At 41.3% G+C, this 11,481-nt stretch overlaps 2 protein-coding genes across 7 annotated transcripts; one reads left to right on the top strand and one right to left on the bottom strand.

The window, feature by feature from the left end:
- Positions 1-106: 106 nt before the first annotated feature.
- Positions 107-7,334, top strand: LOC112137213 (involucrin). 6 transcript variants are annotated; one of them, XM_036211542.1, is made up of 10 exons: positions 107-245; positions 446-487; positions 2,311-2,417; positions 2,641-3,345; positions 3,709-3,833; positions 3,921-4,012; positions 4,086-4,249; positions 5,568-5,680; positions 6,790-6,873; positions 7,071-7,334. In XM_036211542.1, exons 2-10 carry the CDS (start codon positions 451-453, stop codon positions 7,147-7,149), a joined length of 1,506 nt encoding a protein of 501 aa, XP_036067435.1. In that variant the 5' UTR covers positions 107-245; positions 446-450; the 3' UTR covers positions 7,150-7,334. The 6 variants fall into 6 exon arrangements, with proteins under 6 accessions (XP_036067435.1, XP_036067432.1, XP_024115162.1 ...); XM_036211539.1 differs by having other exon boundaries at positions 2,641-3,723; positions 3,754-3,833; XM_024259394.2 differs by having other exon boundaries at positions 2,314-2,417; positions 2,641-3,833.
- Positions 7,335-10,171: 2,837 nt separating this feature from the next.
- On the bottom strand, positions 10,172-11,032 carry nanos3 (nanos homolog 3). Its single transcript, XM_024259821.2, has one exon. The coding sequence runs from the start codon at positions 10,960-10,962 to the stop codon at positions 10,348-10,350; it is 615 nt and encodes a 204-aa protein (XP_024115589.1). The 5' UTR covers positions 10,963-11,032; the 3' UTR covers positions 10,172-10,347.
- Between the last annotated feature and the right edge of the window lie 449 nt (positions 11,033-11,481).

Raw genomic sequence — 11,481 nt, 5'->3', positions numbered from 1 at the left:
CGGACTTTGGCGCCGCAGAGATTCCCGCGTTACGACACAGGTGTCAGAAACAAAGGACGTCCACTGAACACACTCACAGGGAGCCGAACTGTTCACGAGCTCAGTCTGACAGCAACAACATCCACAGCTCAACTACTTCCTACTGCCCGTCTCCACGGCAACCAGCATTCCGCTTTGCGGCTGAGCAAGCCACGCCCACCGTGGACGTAAACACTCGAACTAGAGGCGACAGAGAACTATCCCAGGTAAAACTTTGACACTAGAGGGGGTAAGTGTTCTGTTTTGGACATAGACAGTTTATTCAGCATAAAATAATATGTGTTAATGGTTTTGGAATAAGATCGAGGATTCTGGGGTTTGGAATCTCAGTGTTAGTGTAGTTTTCATCGGTTTCTAAAGGTGAATTTAAACTAAATGTGATTCTCAATCCGTTTCTGTTCCCCAGAGGAGATGGCCAAAGGAAAAACGAAGATCAGCAGCAGATCTGGTAAAACTGCAGAACATATGATCGCCAATAAATTTATTTTTCTTTTCTTTTCCTTATTTTGAACAAAACAGCCTCGCGCGACACAAAAACTATAAACCAGGTTCAGTTCACACAATGGAACAAGGACCCTCCACACGTATTTAACAAAAATTCATGCAAAACAATATTATAAATGGCTAACTATTTTTTTAAACATCGAAGTAACTTGTTCAATGCTATGTTAGCAGAAGGTTTTCAACACAAACAAAAGAGCTGAAGATAGAACAATGATATAAAACCCTGATAACAATGGAATGGTAAACACTGTCAGAGTAAATGGTTATGGTCATTTTTGGTCATGCTAACAACAAAATAAAGTTAAAAACGCTGAAAAATATAGCTGAATAAAGATTGAACTAGCTACAAATGACAGCATGCTAATTTGCCTTTATTGATAAAGTTTTAAGATTTTGAATCATGAATACTAACCCTCCCCCTCAGAGAAAATCTACATTTGTTTAAAAAAATATTTATATAATAAATAGAAATACTGCATTTTTTCATGTAGAAAATTTGTTGCTATCTTATTATTTAATGTGTCAAAATGGTTAAAAATGTAAAGACCAACTCTAATGAAAATGGTGTTTTAATATGTTCTTGTTGTATTTTTCTATTGATGGAAGGTAAAATAAAGAAATTAAGATTAAAAGGATATTTTTGAGTATTTAACGATTTAAGAGCAGATGAAAATGTGCAGTTTTAGAAAAGCTTGTCGTTTTTACGTATTTACTAGAAATAGCAAGCCACAACATCGATGGATCCACTTGTAGACGACTAAATTCATTAACATCTTAATTTTCTTCATCTGAGCTGATTGGCTCCAAGCTGTACCGCTGGGTAGCTCCAATGCTTGCCCTGCTAATGTTAGTTTGGGATTGTAAGGGGCTGTAAAATTGTAGTAAACAAAGGGTTGATGGGAAATGAGCGTAGGCTTACTTCCACACCAACAGTCCCGCCCACAACTCAGAGGTGAACTACTGCTCTGCAGAAACTATATCCTAGAAAATAGCAGGGTTTTGTTTTTTTTGACCAATAACAGGATTGTCAAAGACCAATGGGAACAATAAATTAAAAGATGTTTGGAGTGGAAGAGTCCATTCCCTGTTCAATGGCATGAATCTGAATAATATTCATAGTGATGCTGAACTTTTAAGCTTTCAAAAAGCACAACAAAACTTATCTGTTTATTTTCACTAAGTGTAAAACAGTTTAATGTGTTTTGAAAGACCAAACCATAGAGAAAAAAACTCAAAAACAAGCAGAAATCTCCTGAAGGAGCTGAACTTTTCCCCACCAAGATGAGTGAAACATCAGATGGAGTTTGACTAAGACACAAAAATACTGAATTAGGTTTAAAATCTCAAGAAATAACTGTAAAATGATCAGAACTCATATAAGGTAAATGTGCATTCACAGTTTAAACAAGAAATTTTCTAAACTGCAGGTGGAAAGGTCTTTCTTTTCAAAATGGCCGCTCTGCTAACGGCTCGCACGTGGATCGTATTCAGGGGGAGGGTGCGCTGCTGTCCTCTTGTGGTGAAATATATAATAGCTTTTTTTGCTTGTATTTTCTGCTCTTGGTAACAAGGTTGGATTAATAAAGTTGACCTGCACTCTCTAATCAGCTGCTTACTCTACTGTGAATTCCTCCCCCAACTCCTCAGCTTTTTATTTTATAGATTGAACTATTCTATGGGACTTTGTGTTTAAAATGTATTCTCTTTTTAAATTACTGAGGCTCACATATATTAGCAATATCAATTCGGGTTGTTTTCTTGTTTCAGAAGATTCAGCCCCGCCCCCAGCGCGGTCACTCAGGTCAAGAAAGAGGGAAGCTGAGAGCAATGACGTTGGTCAAACAGCCAACGTCCAAGCTCCTCTACATCTAAAGGTAAATGATGCCATTTCTCAATCTAAGCCAATTTACGAGCTGTCTTCTCGTATTCCTGCACCATTTTCAGGGTTTTACCCCCAAAATGTGTAGCAATACGTCGATGAAGGATCTCACTCCTCCAGGGGGCATTGTCCTGAAGTTTTAAGAAAGACGTTTTTTAAGTCCAGTTGCTATGGCTCAACTTCAAGATAACCTTAACTGAAGTGCGGTTAAATTTTAGGGCGTAGAGGAGGTCACAACTGCAGCCAAGCCTCTTCAGGAATGCGCAGTCATCGTGCATCAGCTGTGTCAGTCAGTGGAGCAGTCCTGTCTGACTAGGCCAGATGAAGCCACCAAAGAAAAGCCCACAGATGAATCAGAGGTCAGCTTTTTGAGTACAGCAGCCCCAAAGTCCAGCTCCAGCTGCAACGAGAATCAGGCGGAGAGCTGGGCAGGTGAGGACGCCATCGATGATGACAGCAAGAGGCAGCAGGCCACAGCCGTGGTGGAAATCCACAGATCCACAGAACAGATGTTCACCGATCCGCTCCAGGACTCTGAAGTGTCTGAGGCCTCCTCTACAAGTGTGGAGAAGGAGGTGGAGGGCCAGCAGGAGCAGCAAGAGTCCGCCCCGGCTTTTCCTGCCAAGAAGAGGCGGAGGATGGGCTCCTGCGGCCTGACAGAGGGGGAGCGGAGTCGAATTTTAGGAAACAGTGAGAAGAAGCCAAGCCGTGTGAAGGACAATGAGATGAAGGTCTGTTATGACCCCGTGGCTTCAGACACTCCTCTGCGCTCTTCCAGCTATGAAAGTGGGAAGAAGCAGGCAGAGCCACAACAGGCAGAGCTACAACAACAGGAAGAGCTACAACAGGCAGAGCTGAAGCAGGCAGAGCTACAACAAGCAGAGCTACAGCAGGTAGAGCTAAAGAAGGCAGAGCTACAGCAGGCAGAGCTACAACAACAGGAAGAGCTACAACAGGCAGAGCTGAAGCAGGCAGAGCTACAGCAGGCAGAGCTACAACAGGCAGAGCTGAAGCATGCAGAGTTGGAGCAGGCAGAGGTGCAACAGGCAGAACTACAACAGGCAGAGCTACAGGAGGCAGAGCTGAAGCAGGCAGAAAAACAGCAGGTAGAGCTACAGCAGGCAGAGCTACAGCAGGCAGAGCTGAAGCAGACAGAGGTACAACAGGCAGAGCTACTGCAGGCAGAGCTACTGCAGGCAGAGCTGAAGCATGCAGAGTTGGAGCAGGCAGAGGTACAACAGGCAGGGCTACAGCAGGCAGAGCTACAGCAGGCAGAGCTGAAGAAGGCAGAGCTACAGCAGGCAGAGCTGAAGAAGGCAGAGCTACAGCAGGCAGAGCTACAACAACAGGAAGAGCTACAACAGGCAGAGCTTAAAAAGGCAGAGCTACAGCATGCAGACGAGAATAGAAGGTCAGATTCTTCTTCCAAACTGAAACCTTTTCACACTCAACAAAATGAGTTTATAAAAATATTCCTCTGTCCATAAATCTGTTCCAGAGCACCGACTGAACCCCCCATCAGCTCCCTCTATAGGGCTGACCCTGACTCTGAGTCTGCTCCACAGTCAACCCAGAGAGAACATTCTGAAGGTCTGTAAGAGGTCAAAAACAAAGATGAGGGGGTCAGAGCTGTACATAAGGTTTTCCTTCACCTCAAACTCAGGGCCGGAGGAGAACATCCGCCTGGATGGAGAGGAGGACGCTCCTCCACAGACGGTCAATGCTGAAGAAAGAACGTCCTCCACTGAAGCTCCCACCACCGGACACCGCTGTGGATCTGTGGAGCCGCCTACAGAGATCCCTGCAGACTCAGAGGAGACATGTAATGTGAGTGCATCAACTGTGCTTTCTTTTCTTCATGACTTCTTCCTTTTGACTCTTCCATCCTTAAACCTCTCACTTCCACACTCTGAGACAAAATGACAAAGATATACTAGAAAAACTGTTTCCTGTGTGATCACAGAAACAGCTGAAGATGCAGAAGTTTAAGGAGGAACCAACAAAAATGAAATGGTTGAAAAAACAAATAAAACCTCCATCTTTTTTTCTTAATGCTAAAGTTCTAGTTTAGATGGAGCTGAACACGGTCAAAGCAGAGAATCATCATTAAATCCTGTTAATACTGTCAGAGGTCAACAGCAGAAACTAAATAAATTAACTAAAAGTGCAAAACTTTTAGGAAGAGCTCCTGCAAAGCTTCACATGCAGCTAAAACTTTAAAGGGGTTTAGATGAACGCTGTTCTACGTGTCACAATGGAAGTAACCAAAACCGTCTGAAAACGACAGGAAGAATGAGAAGACAAAAAACAAAACAGGTTTATTTTATGGACGTGATTTACAGGTATTTACAACTTCACACAAAACCCACCAAACTGTGACGCGGCTTCAACTGAAGATTTATCTGAGCTCAAACCAGAGAGCAGTTTACATTAGTGTGGTCCTGATGCTGCAGGGATCCCAGCTGATCAGCACCACAAGGTCAGCTGACTTCCATTTCTCTAAGGATCAATTCTAGCTCTAGAACTTTTCCATTTAGATTTGCCGCCACTTGGGGGCAAATATCAAGAGGCTTTTCACAGATACGCTGATGACACACAGCTTTACATCCCTATGTCTCCTGATGACGAGGAGTCAGTGATCATAGTTTCACTACTTTTAGACATAAAGTCGTGGAAGAGAGAACTTCAGTTCAGCAAATCGAGGTTTTCTTTATTGGTTCTAAAGACAAAAGAGAGATAGTTTTATTAAACTTTCGAGAAACCTGAGTGTTCTTTTTGATCTCTATGGCTTTATTTTGAGCCCATCCTCTTTCTTTAGCATTAGGACACAATTCTATTCATATTCTTATTTTTATTTTATTCTCCTTTTTAGGTCATTTTATGTTTGAGGTGTGTGTGTCTCATGTAAAGGTTTTTAAGTTTGAAAACTGTTTTAATTCTTGAAGAACTTTATGCTACTGATGAACGAAAATGATCTTATAAATAAAGTTTGATCGATTATTTGGCTCTAATGGATTGTAACACATCAATTTTTTAAAATAATAATGATTAAAATGCACTAAATGGAAATGGTTGACATGTTAAACTCAGTGGCGCCCCCGAGTGGTTGAGTTTGAACCGAGGGTCTCATGTTTGTGTCTCCCAGGGTGGATCTACAGACGCTCCTGCTGCTGCACTCGGCTCTGGCAGGGATTCACACAGCACCCATGGATGCTCTGATGACGTGTCCGACTCCCAGCTCAACACCATTGTTTTCACGTAAGAAACACGAGAGGGATGGAGGCGGAGCTTTGAAATGACGCAGCATCGGTCAAGTCTTTACTTCACCACTAAACAGAGAACGATGAGGTTTTTTCTGAAGGTCCCAGACGCTCTTTACAGTCAAACTGTGCTTTGAGGATCAGGAATAAACAGTCAATAAATACAAATAGTTATTTACAGAGCAAAGATGGTGGAAACATTTAGGTTGTATTTTTAAAGAGGCATTCTGTTATTCTTTATTTTTTAATATTGTGACAGTAAAAACTGTGACACATAAACATATCACTTAATGCAAAAACATATTAAAGATTATGATGATGATTAAAAAAGCAAAATAAATAATAAATAATTCCAGAAACCAAAAACACAATTCCCCAAAGGAAAAATAAATAAAGAAATGTTTCGGACAGCAAAGGTCACTTAAAACTCTTCTTTATAAACAAGCTTTCTGTTCCTAATGAACTTCACGCTGTCTGGCTGACTAGTTGTGTTTTATATACTTCTAAAATTGTTCTGGTATTTTTGTTTCCTTTTTATTGTAGCTGATTATTCTTTTTGTTTAAATGCTTTTTTAGGTTTTTTTTTAAAATTGTGGTTATATTTTATGTATTCTTTTATTGTGAAGCACTTTGTGACCCATGTCTGAGAAAGGTGCTATATACATAAACGTTACTTTCTTACTTTTATTACTTAGTTTCCAGAAATCAAAAGGAAATACAGAAAGAAACTGGAAACAGTAGTTACTATTGAACATCGTTTATTGGATGATGGATTTTGGAGTTTTTTCTTTTTTCTTTAGTGTCCGCATAATATTTAAAGTTTTATCAAATCTACGATGTCTCATAGTACTTACCTTTTCAGTTTTTGTGTAGAGCTCAGTTTCATGCTGAAAAAGACGATCAGGCAGCAGCTGTTCCTCACAGAACCAGAACTGTAGATGTTCCTGCAGGTTTTGAGCACAGGTGACACCTCTGAACAGGTGGGCGGGGTTCTCTTTTCTGGAAAAAGGTTTCCGACTACGGATTTTAAAACTGTTAGAAGAAAAGTCCTGGTTTGCATTCCTCCGCTGACTGAAAGTGGAGCTGACTCAGCTGTTTCTCCTGCAGGGAGGAGCTGATGGAGGACCAATACTGCCTTGAAGATGCATCAGAGCTGCTCTGTGGGATCATCAGCGAGCTCTCCTCTATCAAGTTAGTTCCCATCATCCTCCACTTCTCAACCTGCTCTGATCTTTCATCATGTGACTTTTTTGTGTCCTGATTGGCTGACTCAGTCTGACTCTTTGTCAGGTTGATAACAATCGCTTTAGTCGTGGGAGAAGGCGGTTCTGAGCTTGTCCAGAGTTCCTCCTAAAGGACGTTAAAACTGTTGAATGTTTTTCTTCCAGTCGGAGAGTCATGGCGGCTCACCGGGAGCTGGAGAAGCTGCGGCGCTCCAGAAAAGCCTCCAGGTACTCCGCCCACTGAGAGCGCGGAGGGCAGTTTGAGACGGTTCTGTTTGGTTAGTGAAGGCAGTTTTTCAACAAATGTTTGGGTTCTTCTGACGTTCTGTGAATAAAGTGTTTGAGCCGTTCACGGGAACTTGTTCTGAAAACGGACCGTAAAGAAACACATACCCAGATTTCCAGATAAATAAAAAGATTCAAAAAGAATCACGAGTCAAAAACATATCTTTTAAGGTTTTACTTTTAATATTGGCATTAGCTTTGTTTTAAAATGCTGATTCATCGGCCAGTGGTGGAGCAGACGGTAGCCTGGAGTGGACCTGCTGATACACAGATTGGGTTCTCCTGTTTAGAGTTTCTCTTTCCACACCTGCTGCTGTGGAACGACAGATTCAAAAGTCCTGTTGTTCTCAAATGTTCATAGATCTCCTTTCTTGTCAGAGTCTGCCATCACATGAGAGACTACAGAAAACACGAATGTGTATGAATCGTGTCTAGCAATTCTATCAACTAAAAGACTAAATAAAACTACATTAAAGCATGTTAATACAAGTTAAATAGAAGTCAGCAAGTCTACAATTTATGATTTAATCAAAGAAACTCAAAGACTTTGAACAAATACATGAAAAATATTGAGGATGGAGAACAAATTCTCTTAACATGATGCTTTTTGGAGAATGTGGAAGCTAAGGAGCCGAGTACAATAGTTCATTGAGTACAGATAATTTCAAGCACAAAAACCACTGAAGATGTCAGGTTTCCCACAGACTCTGAAGATCCTGTGAGGAGGAGAGGATACGTGGTGGTTGGTAGGATCTATCCTCCTCTGTCACGGCCTTTCCAACAGGATTTGCTCTTTTAGAAGAAGGGGAATTATAAAAATAGTTCGTCATCAACACTTATTTAAAAAAGTCTTTTAAAAATACTTTTTAAAAGTCTGAATGGTTACCATCCTTAATGTAATTTATGCATCTTGTTTCCTTATTAATCTGTTTTATCTCCTTGTTTTGTGAAGAAAGACCACTAAAGCTCCATGAAGTGTCTTTTAGCAAAACAAATTATTTATTGTTATGATATTCTATTTTAAATAGTCGTATTAAAAAAATAATGTAAAATATAAAGTTTTTTTCCTCACCAATGTTGTGTGTCTGAATTCTCAGAAATTTATTAAAAATGGTGGAAAACCACAAGCATTTTGACAAAAAAAAATCTGTATTAAAAAATGTCAAATTGTGTGTAAGTTACTAGAACTTTTCTCCAATCTATGGCACAAGATGCTTTACTATTACCACAGTAATTCATTAACTCACAAACACGTTCACACACTTGTAGTGGGGGGCCGCCATACACTGACGGCACGCCATGACTCGCAGCTTCACAAAAATAAAAAGGACTCCTAAAAGTTAGGGGAGTTTCCTTTTTACAACCAAGATTCTAATAATATTTTTTACTTACTAAAAGGCTAATAAGCATCAAATACACACACAGACCTCTAATTTTTAAATTTAAATCCAATCTGGAGGTTGTCCAAAAATGTTGTAGTTTCTTAAATGACCACTAGGGAAGTTGAAAGAACAGAGGTGTAGCGTGGTTAGAAACCCTTCTGTTTTTATGTGTTTATTCATGACAGTTTGATAGAGGAGGAGGGGCAAATCTGTAAAATGTAATTACAGGTTCAGTTTGGGAGTTATTGGGTACATTTCTTTGATTGGCAGGTGGGTTGAACCAGAAAAACTCTCACTTTGCCCCGCCCATTTGTCACTTTTTAGGCTGGACCGAGCAAACTCCAGTGGGCCGGCCCACTTCAGTCACCAGCTGATGAAAATGGGATTACCTGGTTCAGGTGTGTCCAGACAATTAGAGCATGCTAGAGCAGAGTTTGTTAAGTTAATACTTTTATGGTCATAAACCAAAGAGAACTCTCAATTAATTTAATTGGCTAAACCCCATTTTCTTTTAGTTTGTATAAACCAAACTTTTTGAGAAACATTTCTCAATATCAGAGACATAGAAGCTACAATGGACGGGCTCAAACTCCCCGCTCTGCTCCATTCTGATGCATACACTTGTAGACGACTAGATCTATTTAAGTTTTCCTTTTTCTCGTCTGAGCTGGTATCTGGCTCTAATTTGTTCGGCTGGATGGCTCCAATATTCCTCATCATTTTTGTTGTACTGCTAGTATTAGCAGTTGTGAGGGGCTGTAAGCTAGCAGGAAAGGGCGTAAACGTCATATCAGCGGTGGCTCATTTCTGTGCAATTGTTCCCAAAAGTCAGGGGTGAATTTATAATGAACTCCTGCAGAAATAATGTCAAAGAAAATTAATTTAAAAAAATGTGCCAAAAAAAAACACATAATCGTAAATAAAAGACCTCTAGGAACATTTGAAAAATGGATCAAAAGAGGACTGAGTGGAACTTTAAGTCCATCCGAAGGTTTGTGGAATCTAAGAAGTTCAGATATACAAGTAGGGCCGGCTGAACATTTGAAGAAGCTCCATAAAAGAAACTGGGACCAAATGGAGTGCCGCTCAAACTGCAGGAATGTTTCATTTTTTACTGGTATGGGTCAACCAGCGAAGTTCCGAACACCCTGGATATGGTGAAGCTCCACCCTTTTGGCTTAAAAAAAAACAAAAAACCTACAACAAAAATTGATCTACAAATAATTTGTAGATCTGCTTTTGAAATGTGAACTTGGAGATGTTCCTCAGAAGAAATTTTAACATGACAATTGAGTGACAAGTGTTGACCAAATCTTGTTGAATGATTCAAAGGTAATATTTTCCTTTATAAATTAGTATTTTTTTCTTGTGTTCCATAGAACCAAATTGGATACAAGTGGAAACATATTTATAACAATGAGAAATCTGTTGAAAAATGGGGAAATGTTGCTGATCTTGCATCAGGTTTCCTTCCAAGATGACTTGACAGAATTTTGTATTAATCCTGAATCTTAGTTGCATTTTGACAATTTGCGCAGAATATTAGACAGCTTTAAATGCTTTTAACTGACAATTATAAAATAAAAAGATAACAAAAGGTCGCAAATGCAAACATTTATTTTGCAACCAAAAACAACCTGGTTTCGCAAGCAAAATTGTTTGGTTCTTCTTCATCTTTATAAGCACACCATGCAAAGTAGGCTATGTTAAAATAAACTCAAAACAAACCACACACATATTTACAATAGATTCAGTTCAGTCTGGGAGGGGTACTCTCAGCGCCTCGACTTCACATACACGGAGGAGTACGCCCTGTCCACCTTTGGACAAAAGCGCTTGGTGTGCGCTTTGGCCCCCGTGGCCCCGCACAGCGGACACACGTACTGCCGCAGGTAGGGGCATAAAACGTCTCCTTCCTGGTTCTTCAGCCAGTGAGAGCGGTAAACCTTTTCGGACTCCCCGTTGTGTCTGCAGAAGCTGCAGACCATGGGTCCATCAGGGGAAGGAGCGGTGGCCGGTTGCTCCAGACGACTCCTCCCGGGGTCCTTTGGGTCTCTGGATCTGGATTTGTTTGGCGATTCCGCAACTTGGTTACCTGGGAGCTGGGGGGTCCTGGGGATCCGGAGCAGGGGGGCACGAGGGAAGCCCGATGCGCTGTCTGCGCCCGCTGGGGCGCTCTGGAGCGCAGAATCGCGGCGCATGTCTCTGTTCAGATCATAAGTCCTCGAGCGATGACGCGCGTACTCCGACGGGTGTGGCTCGGTTGGGGGGTTGCGCCCCAGGATCTCCTTCACTGTGTCCGACAGGCCCATGTAGTCCTTCCACAGATGGAAGCCCGAGCTGCTTGGCTCCATGACCGCATAAAGAACTCCAAACTTCACGTCGGACATGCTGCGCGCTCCTCTGAAGCTCCGCGCACGAACACGCCCACGCACGTCTGATTGGTAATTAGGCACAAGCAAGTGTTTTGATGACACGCGCCGGCAGAGCGGCAGCCAATCAGGCACGCGCGTGCACAGCGCGTGCAGGCAGCAGCTCACCCTATAATCAACAGGTGAAGCGTGACAGAGGCGCGTGAACACCATTAAGCTTCCGGTCTTAGGGAAACCCAGAATGGAGAGAAAATTGACTATTGTCTAATTTTTATCTCACTTGGGGAGGAGAGAGGAGAGCTTTGTGTACGAGCAAGTTTGTCTTGTCCTTTTGTCTGTTAAAATTATTTTGATTTATGTGTATATACACTTCTCACAAAAATTAAAGGAACACTTTAAAGAAACACATTGGATACATCCGATCTCAATAGAAGTTGGATATCTATACAAGTGTCTTAGGAACAAAAGGATGCCAAGTCTTTTAATGGAAATAAAAGTTTTCAGCCTACAGAGGCTCAATTGTGTTGACACCATAAA

Source organism: Oryzias melastigma, linkage group LG1, assembly GCF_002922805.2.
Source record: "Oryzias melastigma strain HK-1 linkage group LG1, ASM292280v2, whole genome shotgun sequence".
In the NCBI taxonomy this organism is placed as follows: domain Eukaryota; kingdom Metazoa; phylum Chordata; class Actinopteri; order Beloniformes; family Adrianichthyidae; genus Oryzias; species Oryzias melastigma.
This window is presented reverse-complemented; position numbering and strand designations above follow the sequence as displayed.